At 36.3% G+C, this 21,808-nt stretch overlaps 1 protein-coding gene across 3 annotated transcripts in view; it reads right to left on the bottom strand.

The window, feature by feature from the left end:
• LOC148950195 (endoplasmic reticulum lectin 1) overlaps positions 1 to 21,808 on the bottom strand; it is a 69,440-nt gene that overhangs the window by 40,691 nt on the left and 6,941 nt on the right. Inside the window, exon 2 of one of the 3 annotated variants that reach the window (XM_089092211.1) lies at positions 12,576 to 12,679. In XM_089092211.1, the coding sequence (XP_088948337.1) occupies positions 12,576 to 12,679 (104 nt within the window). Of the gene's footprint in view, positions 1 to 2,410; positions 2,550 to 12,575; positions 12,680 to 21,808 lie in introns of those variants that run through there. The other 2 variants (XM_089092212.1, XM_089092214.1) reach the window with 2 other exon arrangements.

The following is a 21,808-nucleotide window of genomic DNA, read 5'->3' as shown; positions in this document are numbered from 1 at the left end:
TCACAGTAGGGGGGGGTAAGCATAGGCCTAGAGGATCTGTAGTTAAAATGTGTTATGAAATGTATTATGAAGTAAGAATTGCTGTTTGTATCCCTTTACTACAGCCAAAAATAAGAGGAAAGTTATTATCTTTAAGGATCCATAGAGCTTAAAATTGAATTCCAACTATTATGGCTAGCCTATTAAATTCAGAAGGAGCATAAAATAGATGTCAAGTGGTATATTGACCTAATTCATAGCTTTGTAAAATAAATATCTCCAAATTTACAAAAAATATAATAAGCATATAAAACGATAAATTAGAAGGGGGTGGAGGCACTTAAAGCAACACAACAATTGGAAATGATATATGTAAGGTAAAAGACCTCTTTTTGGGAAAGACCACTTTGGAAAAATAGCAATGGTTTTCAGACCACCCCTATTTTACTAAAGCATGATGCAATGTGATGGCAGTAACAAGAACTCTGCCTTCTTGGTCAAGTTTCCACCAATAATTTGTCAGCATAAATTAAGAATGCGTTTTCTGTTCTGACAAGCAATTGAAAAGAAAAAAATATATTTAATATTTGGGATTTAGGCTATAGAATAAATATCAAGCAATAAAAGTTATATTTTTAGAATCAAAAGAAAATCAGCTTTCTGTTAATATGTGAATAAAACTGAAAGACTAAAAGGATATAAACATCAAAATAGGATAATTGGTATTACCAAAAAGAGGTCCTTGAAGGATAAAAGACCTCTTTTTGGGAAAGACACTTTTCTTTGGCATTCAGGAAAAATTGCAATGGGTATTTGGACCACCCCTTTTTACTACAGCATGATACAATGTGAGGGCAGTAATAAGAACCCTACCTTCTTGGTCAAATTTTCACCAAGAACTTGTCAGCATAAATAAAAAAATGCAGTCTCTGTTTTGAAAAGCAATTGAAAAGAAAAATTATATTTAATATTTGTTTTTTATAGAATAAATATTAAGCAATAAAAGTTATATTTCTAGAATCTGAAGAAAAACAGCTTTCTGCAAATATGTGACTAAAACTGATATACTAAAAGGATATATACATCAAAATAGGATAATTGGTATTTCCAAAAATAGGTCCCTGTAGGTAAGTCAATAAACTAATAATTTTAAGTGTTTAATCTAAATAATTTTAATAATAACCATTTGATGTGTAGCTTAGATTTTTAGCTAGGACCTATTCATTAGTATATACAATTCTTCCCAATCCCTCTTTGGCAACAAGATGTAAGGTTTTAATTTTACGTAAGTTTGCTCAATTGGATACTGGTTCTTTACCCTAGGTAAGTCACTAAACTAATAATTTCAAGTGTTTGATCTTAAACAAGTTTAATAGTAACCATATTGATACATAGGTTAGATTTTAGCTGTTCTCTCATACACACAATTCTTCTCAATTCCTCTTTGGTAACAAAATGTGAGGGTTTTAGTTTTACATAATTTTGCTCAATTGGATACTGGTTTTTTACCCTAGGCTAGGTTAACTATTTTGAAATGCTTAGGTCATGTTCAAAAGTGGGTCAATATCTACCAAATCATATTATTGAGTTAGGAATAAAGTGAATACACCATTTGATGCCTTTTTTTATGCTTATTTTTAATATGATAAGAATTTCTATTGGAAATTAATTTCAGCCCCTCCCCCTATATAGGCTATACCTAACCTAACCCAACCTAACCCGGAATGGGTCTATAGAGGGGAGGGGGGCTGAAATTCATTTCTGATAGAAATGATTATTATATTCGTAATCAGCATAAAAAAAGGCATCAAATGGTGTATTCACTTTTGTCCTAACTCAATAATATGATTTCGTAGATATTGACCCAAAAGTGATGCCCTGTTAATTTTTTTTTTCAAATAATCTTTTAATCCTTACAATTTTATCCTATATCTTTTTATCCTAGGCCTACTTGTAAGATATTGGCAACTTTTTCATGGTCTGTTATTTTGTATGAGCCTTTTTTGAAAGCTTTGCTCACATACAATAACTTTGTTCAGTTTCTGGGAAGCCAGAGCCAGCCTATGATGTGGACAAGGAGTCTCATTCATACAGACCAGCACAGCAGCTTCCCAAGTTAACAAAAAGCAGTAAAGTTCTATAAAATCATATTATTGAGTTAGGACTAAAGTGAATAAACCATTTGATGCATTTTTTTATGCTGATTATGAATATAATAAGCATTTCTATCGTAAATTAATTTAAGCCCCCCCCCCCCCCTATATATGCCAATTCAGGGTTAGGTATAGCCTATATAGGGGGGGCTGAAATTCATTTCCGATAGAAATGCTTATTATATTCGTAATCAGCATAAAAAAAGGCATCAAATGGTGTATTCACTTTATTCCTAACTCAATAATATGATTTCGTAGAACTTTACCCAAAAAGCTACCTTTCTCCAATTACTGCTAGATTTTTTTTACAAACTAATTAAAGGTAGAGACAACCTATCTAACGCGGGGAAACTCGTATGCTCTGGCTACTGGCCTTTTAGTGACACTGACACGTCTTTTATACTTTGAATGAATGCGGCTAATACAGCGTTGCCGAAAATAGCGTTTTTTCCTTCGACCGGGCGTTAAAAAATATTGACAAAACCACTGACGAAGGGTATATTTTTATCTACTTGTACTACTAGTGGGCCTACTACTACATATAACTCACTGTAGCACCAGGCCAGATGAGGACAACAAAGATACGTGCGATCCTTCTACAACATATATATAAAGGCATATGGCAACTAAGTCCATTTGGACTTGACATCAAGTCCATTTCTGGAGCTTTTTTCACGAAGCTCTCAAACTTTCTAAGGTGCCTGAAGACTCTTTCCTAAAATTCTACTAATATCTACCAGGAGCTACAGTTGGAACGAGGGATTGCATCCATGTTGTGTGGCCCCTATTTAGATTTATAAAAATATCTATTTTTGGTATTTTTATTCAAAAATGACTTTTTTGACATTTTGTTTAAAAATGGCCTTTTAGTACTTTCTTTTTAAAAATTGCCCCCCCCCCACCTTAAAAAAAATATTTCCCCTCCCCCTAAATTTTCTTAATTGATACCGCTGACTTCTACTTCCAAACGTTTTTACTCAAAAAGGAAATTTCATTGTCCTAAGGACGTTTGGTATGTAACGTTAAATTTAGTTATTTTTTTGTATTTTTAATCAGCACAAACCATAAATTTGGCTGATGAGCTACCCAAGCTAATATTAAAAATACAAAATCGATAAAGATGACAAATGATTCATTCATGCATTTATTGAAAGGTAAAAGTTTAAATATAGATTCAATAATCCGAAACCCGATGAAGATTTTATGGTCAGTATCCGTTCTTTCGAAGATCCCATCCAAAAACTAAAATGGAAACGTTCATCTGGTATTGATCAAGTCAATGCGATTCATTTGAAATACGGGGGAAAACTTCCTCTTACGGCTGAACTGTATTTGCTTATGCAGATGATTTTCACTCAGGATATCGTTCCTTCTTCTTTTTGCACCGGAGATCTGTCTCGTATCTCTAAAAAGGGGAAATCTGAAGTATATTGTAAATCATTCTGTCATATTACCGTAGCTACTTCCCTTTGCAAGCTCTTTGAGCTACTATTTATTAGGAACTTGAAAAGTCTGCTACACCGCCCACACCAGTTCGGGTTTAAGTGAGGTACCGGATGTGCCGACGCTTTAACCACTGTTGCAAATGCCTTGATTGACGCGGAATTATCTTAAGAAAGCTTTGTTTTGGAGAGACATGATCTCAGACGTACTTAGATCTTATCGGTGTAAGATCTCAGATCTTATTCATGCAGCGGGCTTCTGAAAGCTAGTAAACGCGGATTGGATCGCGTCATTATTCATTCTCTTCGGGATTTATATTCAAGACCACGTATCCACCTGAAGCCACCCCCAGATAAAGGCATGCCCCTGATTCCGCGTACACAACGTGTCCCAGTCAAGAAATGGGCCCGTCAAGAAGCTGTCATCTCTTCCGACCTCTTTAATAACTATGTTCTGGAAGAGCAAGACCGTGCCCACCTTTGCTAATTTTGTCTTCTGTAAACCTTTCCTTGGTATGCTTTGCTGACGACATCCTAAGCCGTAGTCGAATTCTTCAGCGCGTCACCCAGATCTTTGGAATCCTTGAAGCGGAATGTCAGAAAATTGGGCTTGAATTCAACTCCTCAAAATCAGGTATTGTCCAGTTTAACTGGAAAAAAATTCTTGTCCAACTTCCATCACGCTTGGATATAGCCCTGTTCAACTTGTAGAAAACCTAGATTATCTAGGTCTGCTTGTTGAAAAAAACCTCTTCTTGAAAAAATCAAATGTAAAATCTCAGAAGCCTATACTTCCATCGTATCTTGTAAACTTCAATTCAACCAACCCCTTCTAGCAAGTCTATATAATGATCATGCCCTTCCCCATATTCTCTGCACTGCACCCTTCTACAAACTTCTAACTAAAAATGACAAGAGTGAAATCTGATCCATGTTCTTTTGTTTTGCCAAGTATCTGCTTCATCTGCCTCCGTGGTATAGAAATTCACTCGCTATTGCAAAATTAAAGATTACTGACCCTTAGGATGCCGTCGCCAAACAGATAGCGAAACATAATAGAAAAATCAATGGGAATTTAAATGAATGGTCCCACATGCTTAAGCAGTGATTTATTTTCATTCAAGGTACCTCAGTGTTTTTGTTGTTTGCAGTCTGTATTGTGTTCTTTTTGTGTGTGTTTGATGTGAAGAGTTTTCAATATTTTTTTTTATAATAATAATAATTTAATTCTAATAAGATTGTTTAACGCTATTGTTTGCAGGATATATAGTATCTTGCGCCGTTTTGAAGAATTTCTCTCGCATATATATTATGTAAAGTAGATGGTGCTATTATAGTTTTTCAAATGATCTCCTTCGGCAAGAAATATAAAATATTTTCATGTATTTAAGGTCACAAACGAGTTTCGGACCTTGGACCCGAAACTCGTCTGTTTGTTACATTGTAACTGACCAAACTGCTGCCGTTTCAACAAGTATTGTAAATTTCGAATTTTAATGACTAAATTGTCACACGACTGGAGCCATTTCTTGCAGTGGTAAGATAATGGCTCCATTAGAAAATAAAGCGTTCGCTCGTTAGAAGTATTTCTAAAACTCGTTCCCTTAGAAGTTTTTTTTTTATTCTGGTTTCTTTCGCATATTTACTGTATTTTGCGAAGTATTTAATTGATTTCTCTAATGTTTTATTATTTTATTTTCTTTTACTGCTCCGTCTTCTTGCTTTTGTATGACGGGTTTACAAATAAATAAATAGAAAAATATATAATTACCGCGCCAGGCATAATATATTCTTCCCCCTCTCCTAGCAAATATAGGCACAACAAAAGAGGTGTTACCAATAGCAACCTGTTTAACAAAATATTTCAAGGTTTCAGCCCTTAATCGGAAACGATAATATTAAATTATATTTCCGAATTTCTTTTTCTTTCTTTTCTTATGCATAGCTTACACAAAAATGTGTGAAACTGTCGAATCGATAATTTTTACTCCGTAATTCTGCTTTAGAAATTTAAGAAAACCAGAATTAGCCTTATAATTTGTAACTGAGCAGTTTCTGAGCAATTTAAAGGCCTAGTCACGAGTACACATTATTTTTAAACTCCTATTTTACCACCTGTACTACCTAATATTGAACCTGCCAATAAAACAGCAGACCAGTAGTCATAGGAACGATTAAATAGTAGAGTATAATGTAACGAAGTATATACATCTGTACCGCTGGAAACACTTCGTGAGCTCCACTGCAACGGCCTTAAACCCTTAGTTATTACATATTAGGAAAAAACATCTTTCCTAATCATATTGAAACAAACGAACCTGTACTAGTACCCGAAGCCACACCAATGATGTTTTTTGTGGCAATCTGAACAATGCTAATTGGCAGTGGTACGTCACAATAGTGGCAAAAAAAATTTGACGGCACATCAAGTAGGTTTTGGTGTCCTATTTCCTATAACTAGTCTCGTTTTCTCCTTTCAATTGGTATTTAATTGCGGTCTAAAAGTCATACTGGTCCATATATAAGAATACCTTACAATTTATCTTAGTGATACTGACAACGTATTGCTAATAATCCATAAAAGAACACTCATGCAAAGAGGATAGCAAAAGTCCAATTTATTTTTTCAAATTGAAGTACATGGTAACTGACAAGTAGAAAAAAAAGATACTGAAAGTAGGCTAATTTGATAAAACATCGGTTTCTTTGGCGTTCTTCACAAGCTTGTAATTGTCGTAAAAAAATAAGGTTGTTGAGCCATATGGGGACAACACGGGTTTTAGTCATTACAATCATTCCAGCATAGCTGAATAACCCTCTCAGCTGCTGCCTTGCATCGATAGCACCTTTTGCATTAAGGTTGCTATTCATGGGAAAAGGAAAAAATGTTTTCTTTCCGAAGGGCTTGAGAGGGATTGGCAGCTTCACCACAGTCAGGATTTGGCCACTTTTATGTGCTGCCAGACTTAAAGAGAGATTGATCTGATGCCCGATAACGTAATAATTGTTACACTGATTGTTGTCACCAACATCCTGCAACGCTAGTAGCCCAATATATTTTCTTTTCTCAGACCATGGGCAGATTGGAGCGTTTACTCCGAGAAAACATATCAACCAGAGAGTATCAGTATCCAGCTAGTGATTTACCATTAGATAAGACGTTTTTACTTTCCTTCCCATCTTCTTCCCAGTTTATTTCTTTTTCAATAGAAAAACCCTTGAAAACCCAAAATCTTGTTTCAAATTTAGAGTGGGTTTTGGATCATTTAACCAAAACCTTCCTCGGGGAAGGCTTTGGATCATTTGGGATTACAGGATTTTAGATAAAAATTTTATCTTAGTTTCGGATATAAGGATCTTTACCCTTAGAATCAAAATTTCTCTTCTTCACAATGGGACAATGGTACTAGGGACAGACAGATCGTCCTTAGTTTTTCGTACCTTGAATAATACAAATTCCATTAACAGAGCTCTGACCATTAGTTTGTCTCGAGGAAAGTGAAAATTCAAACCAATTGCTCGTTCTCTCCCTCAGAAGTTTAGTGCAGTTACTGCCGACAACTTTTTCTTCGATCTGAATCACGATCTGAAGTAAGATAGTGAACGTGTGGTAGTACCCTCACACCGTCCGCACGTACATAGACTTTGTTCGATATGACTGTTATGCCATTTTTTCTACTTGAACTGAATAGTTTTTGTATTTTAAAGAGTGAATGACCATGACTTTCGCTCTTGGAACTAAATGTTTCTCTACACAGTTCCTATAAACACTCATATTAAAATGTAACTTTACATAGTCTTAGCCCCCCCCCCTTGAAGACTTGTTTGATATCCTTCTTGTGCGTTTGCACAAAGTAAACCTTCGTCTCTGGAAACACACCTTTGGATATCAAGTTGTTCCCCGTCTCGGATTTTGAAAATATTTACTTATTTGGGGCCTGGTGCTTCAATAGCTCCAGGTTAATGGGCGCGTCCCAGTTTGTGTAGTCCATTTGAGAGCTAATTATCTGCTTTAACTTTTAACAGGAGTGAATCAGTATCTTCCTAATACACTTAAACTTGCTCCTCCCCCGGCCATTGGAGCTTACACACATTTTAATAAAATTCCAAAACGAATTTTTTGATATTTCCAAAATAGTACTGCCAGCAGCAATATTTTTATTTAATTTTACGCTTCTTTCCTTTCTATATAATAGGACCATATTTGAGTCTATGATCGTGAATGATGTGCGCACTCTGGCACATTTTATCAAAGGCCAAATTTAAAATGAGTTTAAAGATTTTTTTGCACTTTTTTTTGCCTCAGATCGTTTCTTGACAAAAGTGTCAATGAACATTTCCATGTATGACTTCTGATTGAATTATAGGGCTCTATGAATCTTTTTGAAATTGAAACCGTTGGCTAGCATCCACCGCAAAAGAACGTAATTCACAACAATATCCTGTTTCGGATGAAAGTCGACAATAATTTTCTGCTTTTAGTGTGTTCAGTCCATACTCCAATCTTCCACTAACAAGAAATCACAAGGGTGTAGTGAGTCCCTAGGAATCAGTATGTTTATGCACAGGAAAACAAATTCCTTTCGCAAGATATTTCCAAATGTATTTTGCCATCAATGTCGACAAACCATCCTTGTGGTACATTCTTCTCAGCAGTGGAAATGTTGGGGAAATTTGAAGCAGAAGGATCGTCCAACCATTTGTAATTCCCACACGGCAAAGAGAAGTGAGACAATGCCGACGGACAAAGAGAGTTCATATAAAAATAAACCACAATAGACTTATCACCGGTGCTTTGTCAAGTCGGATCGGTTTCCTGGGTACGATCCCCGTGGAAAACATACTCTCTTAGCATGGATCTGTCTACAAATAAGTGCTGATCCACGTCGGAAATACAAAACTATATTTGCATCACTGATTTTAATAATTAAATCCATCACCAGATGAGGAGCTGAAAATAATACCCCATTTCCAATCCAAATTCCTCGTAAAGTTTATTAGTGTTTTTACAAACAATATCCAGCAACGTGAATACATCACTTGAAAGGTGCATTTCACACTAATCCTCTCCATTCTTACACCCATCTTTAGCCCAAACCTTTTTGTTTAGCAAATTTATAATAGGCAGTGATGCATTGGCAATTGCGAAATGAATCATAAAACTCTTCGATGGGTGGTAATTTCTTTTCACGTAGCCTGGGGATCGACTTGTAGTATTCATATAGGTATATCCCCTTACATGTTAATAAATCATAAATTTCATCATCTGGAAAGTGCTGATTGAGGAGGAAGAAACTATTAAAATCGCCCCTTTTTTGTAATTTTTGGACTAGGGGATTTGGAGAAGAAACTCTAAGACTGTAAAAATGGATTTTGTTCAAGTGCGTTTTATCATTTTCAACTGCAGACCATTTGAATTCCAAGACTAGCAGCTTCTCAGATGATTTGATTATCATGTTATAAGAAAAAGAACCATCTACCCATGTACCATATACAAGTTCATTTTTCTGCAAACGTGCCAACGCTGGTAATATGAATTTCAAATCGTAGTTGGAATAGTTCATTTTAACCGGTAGAAAGTATTGCTGCCTAACATTTACATTAAACGATTTATATGCAACCCCCCGAAAGTTAATTGCTACCGACAGGATAGGATTACTTAAATGATAATGAGCAGGGACTCTCGAGTCACCACTACACTCAGCAAATTTTATCTTACACACCCAGCACATATCTTTATTTTAATAGCAAACCCGTCTTCTGGTGATAGAGTCATTGGACAATTTTTATTGCACAGCCGATAAATTGACTTATTTGTTGTTTTAATAAGAGCAATCATAGCTGTGCCTACACAATCTTCCCCACCTCATATAGCTCTACCAATTGCATGGTATTACTCGAGTCCCATTGCCCTGTGCTTCTTGCTATTTAACACGATTCAAATCTGATGGATCGCACACATCCATAAGTCTGGCCTCGATATCTAACTTCACCTTGTTACTCCGTAAGAGCAAAGTCTGTAAGTTTTTGAAATGCAAGGAGGCATTGTCGCCCCGAAACCGTCTACAAGGATTGGTATCCATGACACTTACAGTGCCCCAACTGGTTTTCCAGTTTTAATTTTGTATAGAAGCTAGACAGACACATTGGACAATAATGGCAGGTTTTCCCTTTATTATAATTTTTAACCTTATTTTGAACCCGGCTAATATTAGTCATTGGAAAGAAATATTCAGTTGAATCAGGGTCTTTGGCAGGCTCGTATAGAAGCCATACCCAGTGTTTTACTGATTCAATGGAATGAGCCCTTACTAAATATAAAAACCCATTTTTATATTTAAGTTCTCCTTTTCATACTCTATATTGTACAGTAACACTGAAATCCCAACCTTTAAATGTTTATTGGCCCTCTCAAAAATGTCCATCCCCCTAAGCGTTACAGGATAATGCCCTTTTAACAATTGAAATAAACTTTAGGAAACTAAGCCCCCTCCTCATCCCAATAACTGCCAAACCGTCCAAATCCAAATGCATCTTAGTGGTATCCAATGCCTTGGGTTCATGCCCCATGACAAGGACTGCATACTTGAAGCACTCTAAGTCCGTATCGAATTAAAAGCGTTGTACACCTTTACAATGCTTAAATCTGTATTGTTTCTTGCATCCCCCCTTATTTCTTCCACCTCTTAAAACAAATCCCTTTTATAAATTTCGTAATATTAACCTCTAAATGTTCAATAAACAAAGCAACCGACCCACTATCATTTTCATTGTGACTTCCAACCCTATTAAAAATACTACCCATCAAATGAGAGAAAACACCCTCAAAATTGTGCAAGTGAGGGTAAAGTGTCCGAATATCCAACCCGTATATAGCAAACGATATATAGCTTGCTATATAGTTTACTATATAGCAAACGCTATATAGCAAACCCGTCTTCTGGTGATAGAGTCATTGGACAATTTTTATTGCACAGCCGATAAATTGACTTATTTGTTGTTTTAATAAGAGCAATCATAGCTGTGCCTACACAATCTTCCCCACCTCATATAGCTCTACCAATTGCATGGTATTACTCGAGTCCCATTGCCCTGTGCTTCTTGCTATTTAACACGATTCAAATCTGATGGATCGCACACATCCATAAGTCTGGCCTCGATATCTAACTTCACCTTGTTACTCCGTAAGAGCAAAGTCTGTAAGTTTTTGTAACGCAAGGAGACATTGTCGCCCCGAAACCATCTACAAGGATTGGTATCCATGACACTTACAGTGCCCAAACTGGTTTTTCAGTTTTAATTTTGTATAGAGGCTAGACAGACACATTGGACAATAATGGCATGTTTTCCCTTTATTATAATTTTTAACCTTATTTTGAACCCGGCTAATATTAGTCATTGGAAAGAAATATTCAGTTGAATCAGGGTCTTTGGCAGGCTCGTATAGAAGCCATACCCAGTGTTTTACTGATTCAATGGAATGAGCCCTTACTAAATATAAAAACCCATTTTTATATTTAAGTTCCCCTTTTCATAATCTATATTGTACAGTAACACTGAAATCCCAACCTTTAAATGTTTATTGGCCCTCTCAAAAATGTCAATCCCCCTAAGCGTTACAGGATAATGCCCTTTTAACAATTGAAATCAACTTTAGGAAACTAAGCCCCCTCCTCATCCCAATAACTGCCAAACCGTCCAAATCCAAATGCATCTTAGTGGTATCCAATGCCTTGGGTTCATGCCCCATGACAAGGACTGCATACTTGAAGCACTCTAAGACCGTATCGAATTAAAAGCGTTGTACACCTTTACAATGCTTTAAATCTGTATTGTTTCTTGCATCCCCCCTTATTTCTTCCACCTCTTAAAACAAATCCCTTTTTTAAATTTCTTAATATTAACCTCTAAATATTCACTAAACAAAGCAACCGACCCACTCTCATTTTCATTGTGACTTCCAACTCTATTAAAAATACTACCCATCAAATGAGAGAAAACACCCTCAAAATTGTGCAAGTGAGGGTAGAGTGTCCGAATATCCATTTGTAGATAACGCGAGCACAAATCACCCGTCTTTTTATTTAAGCTTTTTTAAGTGCGATGTATGCTTTTATGCTGTCTCGCCCTCCTGCCTCCCGAATGTGTTTTTCAAGAAGTGTCCGAATCTTGCTGACATACAAGTGCGCTAGGTCTACTGGAACCGTATGGATGCTACCACTTGTAAAGGAGTTAAAGGTGTCTCCAAACTCAGCTCTAAAAACATAAATAATACGCAAAGTGGAGTTAGTTAAGTAAAACTCAGGTAAAACAGGGGGTGAGCTGGCGGCAATTTATCCTGGTTCCCCCATATCACTGTAAGGGGCGGGCACCTGTAGCAACCTCTTGACCTTGCTTGTTGTTATCTTTTCTAAAATTTTGTCGAAAAATTCACTGTCGAGACCAAGATCCCTCACAAAACTGTCGAAATCACAATGAAACACACATGTCGAAATGTTGGGGAAGAATATACCAAAGATATTCACCCCCGCACTTAAGCCTCGTTTAAGTTCTCTATTCACGGGCCCCGAACATGCATTATCGTGGAATTGTGGCGGCGGTGATATTCTAGGGCTCTCATGAAAGGGCCCAGGTGTAGCTATGTGAACCTAGAAAATAATAAGAGCTTATTAGCTCATTGAAACACTTCATCCACGTGAAAAAAGAAAAGTTAAGAATGAGCTTGAAGGAATTCACTAGTAAGTAATGACCATAGAATGACAATGACATTTCGGACGTATTAAGACCATACTACCATGTAAAATTTAATGATCATACAAGGGCTTCTAAAGGAACCCCTTCCGATTTATTATGACCATACTACCATCTAAAGGTGTTATGAGCATACATAGACCATTTGGATCCATACTACTAGTTATAAATTTATTAAATGAAAATTACCACGTAAGAGATCCGGCATTATGTTTCCAGGTATGTTTTAAAGAGTCTTAGAAATACTTACTGAGGGAGTGTTGGTGTCCATCTTTGGGGCGTTGGTCCCTTCTTCTTCTCTCTCAAAGGCTTCATCCAGCCAATCATCGATCCTCTCGGGAGTTCATTGTCAGCCTGAATAAAGAATGAGAAAGTATTACTTCCTTTGAAATATTTATGATTTTTAGCTGTGAAAAGGAATATTAATCTGACGGGACCAGGGCCCGTTATTCTGCTTCAAAAAATTTATATTATTAAGCGCTTAAATTTTGCTGAAATTTAATGAATGTTAGGGACTGTGTTGGCGAATGAAGTAGATGTATTATTTAGTTATTTCTCTCACTTAGGAGGCGGTAAGCAGTAACCTCTATGAATGTGCAGCGCCTACAAGCCCAGGGAAATGAATTTGTGTGTACTTTCAGCGGTACAAGACTTACCACATACAGATATCTAGCACTACAGAATGGAGATGACCTACCAAACAGGTTTCTGATGCGACACCCATTTCCTGGACCAATCAGTGAGAACGAATATAGGGGGTACTTAATATAGTGCAGTTTCAACGGATTAAGACTAACCATACAGGCGTCTAATACCACAGAAGGGAAATGATTGGTCATACAGGTTTTTCTAGGTTCAATAGCCATAACTAAAGACCTTGGTATAACGTGTTCAAAGGTTTAATGGACTTTCTGAAAGAATACTAGTTTCAACTGAAGGCTAAAATAATCTTGTTTTTTCGTATAAATTAATGTGCAATAACTCTTTCTATATCAACTTGAAAAAAGCAAGCGGAATAGATCACCTTTATTGATTAATTATTCATATTCGAATGGATAGCTTCAAGAAAATTTTGGTATGTATTTTCTTTTTATTCTTGTTTTATAATAAAAACGAGACTTTTTCCAGTATAGGTAGCTTTTAACTATCCGCCATATGGCATTCTGATTGACAGCTGACTCCATATCTATATTTAAATTCACATGCTTTGTGACAGCCGTTCAGATATAAGGCATTTTGGATAAATTGCGTCTTAAGTGGTTTGCAAAAATATCGCTTATTTGAGACTACTAATTGATATACGAGCAAAGCGTGTCCTTTAAATATGCACAATATCTTTAATGTGTGGGGTGGAGCTTGGTATTGAGGTGGGGGAAGGGGTCCCTCCATTAATATTCTGAATAAAAATCTGAGGAAACTAATAGGCAAAATTGTGTTATTTTTTATGCATATCACATTTAAAATATAGATAAGTTAGGTTCCTCCCCGGACTAGCATTATTCTTTCTTTTTTACGATTTTAAGCAGATTTGAATTATGAATGATAATTTATCCCCATAAGTTTCAATTGTATCTCTCTTACTTGAAAAAAGCATATCTATTTTTCTTTTATCCTGAGGGATGAAAAGTGATTATTGACAGACACCCAAATGCCGATATAATTGTTCTGACGGTATCTCCCTTTCAAATCTTTTCTGATATGTAAGGGCCATTAGGTCTTCTTGGGTTATAATTGGAGCTAGCTATCGTGGACCTGTTGAGATTTTAAATGTTCTAATAACTTAGTGTTTGTGTTTTAATGTATGGGATGAGCTTTGGTATTGATGAGGGAGACGGCGCCCCCATTAATATTTGGAATAAAAAATCTGATGGGTTTTATATGCAAATAGTGTTATTTTTTACACATTGTATTTAAAATATTGATAGGTTAGGGTCCTCCCTGGACTAGCATAATTCTTTCTTTTTTACGAGTTTAAGCAGATTAAAATTATGAATGATAATTTATCCCCATAAGTTTTAATTGTGTTCTTTTTTCTAGTTGAAAAAGCATACATTTTTTTATTTTATCCTGCATAATGAAAACGGGGATTATCTAGCCCTATCTGAGGAACTTACCTGGCGAAAAAACTGAAAATTAATCTTTATTCAAGGAGAGTGATGATCAAAGCCATCCCGAGCAAAAACGACCAAACCTCGATATTGGATCTAGTACGCTTGATGTTGACCTAATTACAACAATGAACATGGCCAGGAGGACTCTAATCGCCTATGTACCGCCATCTCATAGCCAGGATATTTCTGAGGAGTTACCTACAATTCCTGACGTAAGTGGCTTAATCAGATAGTTACGTATATTAGGTTATGGAGTAATTGCAGCGGGGAGAAAGAGGAGGGGTGGAGAGAGTGCAAAAAAATGTTATTTCTATTCTACATAAATGAAAATCGTTAATAATCCGTATTTTTATTCAAGTTTATAATGCATTTACAGTTTCGTAATGAGAATAGACGAATACTATAACATAAAAAGTAAGAAGAAGTATCGGTTTGCAAAAATATCGTAGATTTGAGATTAATAATTGATTTATGAGCAATGCTTGTCCTTAAAATATGCACAATATCTTTAATGTGTTGGGGTGGGGGGTTTCGTATTGAAGAGGGGAGTGAAGATTATTAATATTCCGAATAAAAATCTGACGGACCTAATAGGCAAAATTGTGTTATTCTTTTTATGCATATCATATTTAAAACATAGATAGATTAGGGTCATTCTTGACTAGTATAATTATTTCTTTTTATATGATTTACGAGGTTGAGCAAATGGAATTTAACCTCGTAAGATTTAAATCGAAATGGTGTATTTGTAGAAAAAAAGAGAAGGGGTGGAGAGGGTGCAAAAAATCCTTTTCTATTTTATATAAATGACCATAAAGCTGATTAGTAATAAATTTTTTGACTTTATAAAATAGTGGATACTCCACATGGAAAATAAATCCTGTTTTTATAGATTAACATTGATGAACTATCGCCTTTACCACCAGCTCAAGGAACATTTATTGTCAATGAGTCTACACCATTATTAACACCACCAGTGGATTTTTAGGATAATGCAGTAGTTAGTAATGATTTAGAATGGCAACGGGACTTCTTAAATAATTTTTTTGGGGATATAGCTAGCCTAGAGGACCTAACTTGTGACATAAATACGAATGTGGACCAGGAATAGACAAATAGGTTTATGAAGGATTATTTAAGTGATATCCCCCCAACTGCATCTAAACAGGGTTCGCATGCTAATATACATAATAAAAATGTGTCACAAGACAATGCTGGCTGGCTTGATCAGCTATCCCAAAACACACTGGAAGGTATTCTTAGTGAATGGGGGGGTTTCACACCGCGCCCCGCGAACAGATTGGTTGTGGTGATGGTATTGAATCGGGGCATTTTATGGCATCCCCACCCACACTATTGAGGTTTACCAGAGTAGTAGTGATGATAGTAAAACATTAGTTGCATCAGTAGATACACTACCAGATTTTTTATTGTCTAACTCTGCGTTGCACCATACTAATATATACACCACCTCTTTCGGTGACCCCTTTAATTCTTTAATGTAAGGGGGTATAGTAACAGACCCTCTGGCTATTACTCATACCTACGTTAACAAGATTCGAACCCTTCTTGTACAAGCGATGCGGGTGTGGGGAGGGAGGGACAGTTTAATAGCGTCAATAGCACTAAAAACATATTATTTAAATGAAAATGCGAGCAAACTTTATTCAATATATTTGCATACAGAGATGTTAGCAATTCGCCCGCATTTGGCAAATTATGAAGAGGTTTTTTTAGATTGGGTCAACAGCATCGTAACTAAACTGGACAATTATAATGAGGGGGGTAGCGGGTGGGTTGTTTTATTCATAGAAAATTTAAACCTCAATATTTGTAGATCCAAAAAAGATTTTATTTTAAGAGGTGGTGCTGGAGGAGGGAGGGCTATTGAATTCAAATATCATTCAGATTTAGAGGGTTGTAAAGAAAATACAACGAATATGTTTCTATTCGAAGCCAAAGTGTTTTAAGTATGCATTTTTGATTGCGGCCTTTCGAACCTGCGTGATAATGTTTTTATGAAAAATTTGAACGAATTGGCTGTTAGTGAGGATGGGTCAAAGTTTCCTAAAGTAGATTTCAATTGTTTAAATGGTCAATTTGCCATAAAAATAAAATAGATAGATATGTTTGAGTGGGCTAATGAGCATTTAAAGATTGGTGTTACGGTGTTACAGTACGAAACAGAATTTGGGGAGGGTCATTGTTCTGATAAAAAGGATGTATTGTTTCCAATGAGGGTTCAGTCTATTGAATCAGTGAAGAATTGGGTCTGGCTTCTATACACGCCTCCATCAGAGCCTTATTCATTTGGTTATTTTAATCCAATTACGGACACTAGTAGGGTTTTGGGGGAGGGTAAAAATCGGGGTAAACGCTACTATTATCCAACATGCCTGTCCAAATTTTGCACTGCTTTAAAGCTAAATCATCATATGAAAAGCTGTGAACGTCATGGATACCAGGCTTTGGAAACACTTACCGGAGATATAGCGATCTTGGTTTTAAAAATTTCCAGAACTCACTCCTGCAGAGCAAAAAGATCGCTTTGGAATGCGAAGCCAAACTTTCAGACGTGTACGATTCGTCAAATCCAAATCGTGTTAAAACATATGAAGCCATAGGGGTCTCTTACGCTCACGCGCAAAGAGACTCTAGTAATACTATGCAAGTGTTGGATGTAATTGAGTCGTTGGGTGGGGAAGACTGCATGCGCACGGCATTGACCATTCCAATTAAAACAGCAATTGGCGCAATTTCACACCTACGCTATACACACTATCCTATGGTTCTATCACCAGATGACAGATTGGCCATTAAAAATCGTAAAATATGTTGGGTTTGTCAGGGAGAATTTGATCATGGTACGGGGAACGGGGGTAAGAGGAAGGTAATCGATCACGATCCTTTATAGCAGGAAATGTCAACGGGAGGGAGTAACTTTAGAGGGGTTGCACATCAATCGTGCAATATAAACGTTAGTTAGCAATATTTCGTACCGGTTTTTATATACAATTCCAATTATGATTTAAAGTTTATTTTACCGGCGTTAGCGCGCATGGCCAAGAGAGTAGTTGTAGATGACGCATGGGTAGATGGTTTTTTTTCCTATAACCTCATACCTAAATCATCAGAGAAGCTGCTGCTGTTAGAATTCCTGTGGAAAACAGTAGACAAGAGTAAAACGTGCCTGAATAAAATCCGTTTTTTAGACTCTTTCAGTATCTTCCCCAAGTCTCTAAGTCAATTGATTGAGGTACAGAAAAGCGACAATTTTGATACTTTCCCCCTCCTCAAACAGCGTTTCCCCGATGATGAAAATTATGATTTATTGACGTGTAAGGGCATATATGCATATGATTACTACAACTCTACCTTGAGGATAGATGAGGTGTCATTACCGCCTATCGAAGCATTTTACAATTCCCTTATGGACAGCCAATGCACCACTGGCGACTATGAATTTGCCAAGAGGGTTTGGGCAAAGGGAGGATGTAAAAATGGATGGGATTACTGTAAACTGTACTTGGCCAGTGATGTATTGACTCTTCTGGACATTGTGTGCAAGAACACGGATAAAATCTATGGGGAATTTGGGTTGGATTTAGGGTATTATTTTTCCACTCCTCATATGGTGATGGACGTGATTCTTAAAACCAGCAAAGAAGAAATGGATCTGATCACCAACGTGGATCAGCATCTATTTTTAGAGAGATCATTGAGGGGTGGGTATGTTTTTCACGGGGACCGTATCATGAAAACCAAATCGACCGGACAGCACATCGATGAAAAGTCAGATGCAGTTTTTTGGGATATGAATTTCCTTTAGCCGTTGGCGGTATCTCACTACTGTTTGCCATGTGGCAATTACAAATGGCTTAACGATCCTTTTGCTTCGAATTTCCCCAACATTGCTACCGTAGAGGAGAATGGGGCGCAAGGATGGTTTTTTGTAATTGACGGTGAATTACCCATGGAAATCTATGACTCCGTAAAAGACTTTGTTTTCCGGTGCATAAATAGAGTGTTGGGTAGGGACTCTCTGAGTCCCTACAATTTATCTTTAGTAGAGGATGGGAGTATGCACTGGATGCCTTCAAAGCAAAAACTTATTGCTGACCTTAACCCGAAACAGAATATCGTTGTTCATCTTATGCTAATGCGATGGATTGTGTCTAATAGTTTTAAAGTTACAAAGATACATAGAACCCTCCAATTTGATCAAAAGACATACATGAAAACGTTTAAGGACACCTTTGTTAGTAACAAGCGAAAAAAAAGCGAAAACACAAAGCGACATTCACAAGCGAAAACAAAAGTTGAGAAAGAAATCTATAAACTCATTTTGAGCTCAGCCTTCGGTAAAACGTACGAAACAGAAGTCACTGTGACATTGTAACCAATCCAAAAGATTGTGCTCAAATCATCGCCGACCCAAACTTCACATCTTTCACAATCATTGACTCTAATATGGTGCTCCTACATCACAAGGAAAGAAAGGTTATTTTAAATAAAAATATTGTAGGCGGGAGTGCAACAGCGAAAATTAAAAAAACTCATGTTGTCACTTTATTATAATGTATGCAAGGTAAAATGACCGATTGAGGGACAAGTTCAAGTGTATTATGGAGACACTGATTCACTCCGGTTAAAAGTTAAAACTGAAAATTTGTTGAATTATTTGGAAAATGGAGAGTACATGAGCTCTCGGATGGACTACACCAACTGGGATAAATCCCTCTATCCAGATCTAGTGAAACGCCAGGCACCAAATCAATTGTTAATGCTAAAATCTGAAATGGGAAGCGATCTAATATACAGTGGTGTGTTTCCTGAGCCGAAGGTATGCTGTTTGGAAACGCACAACAAGGATATCCAACAAGCTGGCCAGGAGGTGCCTACATACTTTGCAAAAAATAATTTCAATATGAGTGCTTATAGAAACTGTGTGGAACGTAGTTTAGTCCCAAGAGTGGAAATCATGGCGATTTGCTCTTTACAATTTAAAAACTACACGGTTAGAGTTGAGAAAAACACCGTGTCGGCCATATCAGACAAAGTTTATGTACTTGAGGATGGTGTGAAGGTACTTCAACACGGAAACTACATGATTTCAGATCGAGTTTAATTCATAGAGTACAGAAAACAACTCGGTCCGGATAAATTAACTTAAATTCATTCATAGTAAAAGGTGGGTGATGGGCGCTTTTGAGAATTTTTTTTTTTATCAAAATTTATAAATGTTCAATATATGCTTATGAAAGGCAGAGTTATTCCTTCATAATCTAATGTGCTCGGCCCGGCCCTGGTCCGCTGCAGCGCCCCCCTCCCCAAGCACTTTCTGGTTCGGCCGCCGCAGCAGCCGCCCCAAGGGGGTGGGGGGACCCTATTTCAAATTAAAAATGTTGTTTATTAAATGTGTTGTATTTCGTGTAAATAAAAAAATGTGATAATATTTTAAGTGTATTTATTATTTAACAAAATAGTGTTTTTTCCTAGTGCCTATCTCAAATAAATGTTTATGTTTTTGTAAATAAATAAATAAATAAAAGAAATCTAAATTAAGTGTATTTATTAAATATAAAGTGTTTTTTTCTAATGGTTTTATTATTATTTGTAAAGTGCTGCTTTTATGTTAAAAATAAAAGAAAATATGATTCTTTATTGGTTTTGTTCGAGCTGTTGAAGCGAACAGCAATATCTATCAATTTAAAACACCGTTCAGATCGTTTCTATGTGGTCCATAAATGTCAGGCAAAACGACACTCTTATTTAAAATAATAAAAATTTTTAATAAAATGTTTATGGAAAGGCCGAAAAAAATCTACTATTACTACAGTCTTTGGCAGGAGTCATACGATAAAATAAAAGCTATTGCTACGTTGGTACAGATACAATTCATACAGGGACTTGATGTTTTCGACATTATTGAACCAAACTTTTTGCTGATTATTGACGATTTAGCTGAATATATTGAACAGTGGTCCCAGGAAATGCTACAATTGTTTACTGTTGGCTCACATCATGACTAGATTTTCGTTACTCTTGTTCTACACAATCTCTTTCATCAGAGCAAGTGTATGCGAACACTTGCTTTGAACTGTACCTACTATATCATCTACAGAGTTGTTCGTGATTCTAGCTCGCTAATAACTCTCAATAAACAAATATATCCCGGTGCTCCAAAATTTTTACTTTCAGCGTACAATCAGGCAACTAATAAACCCTACGGCTACATTCTATTGGATCTTAATCAAAATACACCCGATGATTTACGTGTAGTCACAGATAATTTTGACAAGGAAGTTACAGTACATCTTCCCTTGAACAGTGAGAAGGGGTATTAGTTGCCATCATGACACTGAAGAAACTACATGAAAATAGACATTTATTTTCCGTTCTAAGTACTTCAAAACCCTCAATTAAGAAAGCCTAACTCAAACATGGTATTGACAATGATTTCATTAATCTAATATCTGAACTTTGTTTAAATTTAACCGAGGGCAATGTTCAACTGCCAGAAGTAGTTAAGTAGCAGGCAAAGCAACATCGTTCAATTGTACGTGTATTTGCTTGTAAAAAGAAAGGACAAAAATTTAAAAGGAAACGTCTTCTTCAGGCGGGGGGTAGCTTTTTACACTTTTACTGCCACTAATTTCAGGATTTGTAAACAGTTTTCTCTAGATGGTCAAACCCTTTAAAGTGACTCCAACAGAATTTGCTCTTACACCAGTGGAACACTTTGAGGACAATCTGAGTAAATTCATTAACAATAAGAATATTGACGATCATAAAAAAAACTACTTTTACTTCAAGATGCGCTTCACCAAGTGGACAGACATAAACCCTATCGTGCGAGACCAGTCAATGTGAGTGTCATTGATCACAAAAAACAAACGTCTCTTCAAGATTCTGCTGCAGGAACACAATTAAAGAAGGAGGAGGAATTAAATTCAATAGTGTCGAGCATTAGCAATCTATATCGTGAACAAAGCACACTGAGTATAATCACACTCATATAGTGAACAAAGTAAACGACTCATGACACATCTTATGGAAAGTGGTCGAGATCATATTCAAGTTGATTGCAATGGGAAACGAATTATAATTCAAAGAAAGAGTTATAATCTTTACTTGATTTAATCTATGATATAGTTACAAATCGTAAAGAACTTTTATCATTTGACACTCATTTATACAACTTTCTAAATATATTAGACTTCCCCAAAAGTCTTATTAGCAATAGGCAAATTCTAAAGAAATTTAATGAACATAGTCCATCGTTATCATCATCATCATCAACATTAAAACAAGAATAAGAAGAAGAAGAAGAAGGAGAAGAAACAGGTGAAGATTTTAAATCAATCTTGGA

This window comes from Artemia sp. Qi Xiang Cuo, chromosome 7 (assembly GCF_049724085.1).
Source record: "Artemia sp. Qi Xiang Cuo chromosome 7, ASM4972408v1, whole genome shotgun sequence".
NCBI lineage: Eukaryota > Metazoa > Arthropoda > Branchiopoda > Anostraca > Artemiidae > Artemia > Artemia sp. Qi Xiang Cuo.
This window is presented reverse-complemented; position numbering and strand designations above follow the sequence as displayed.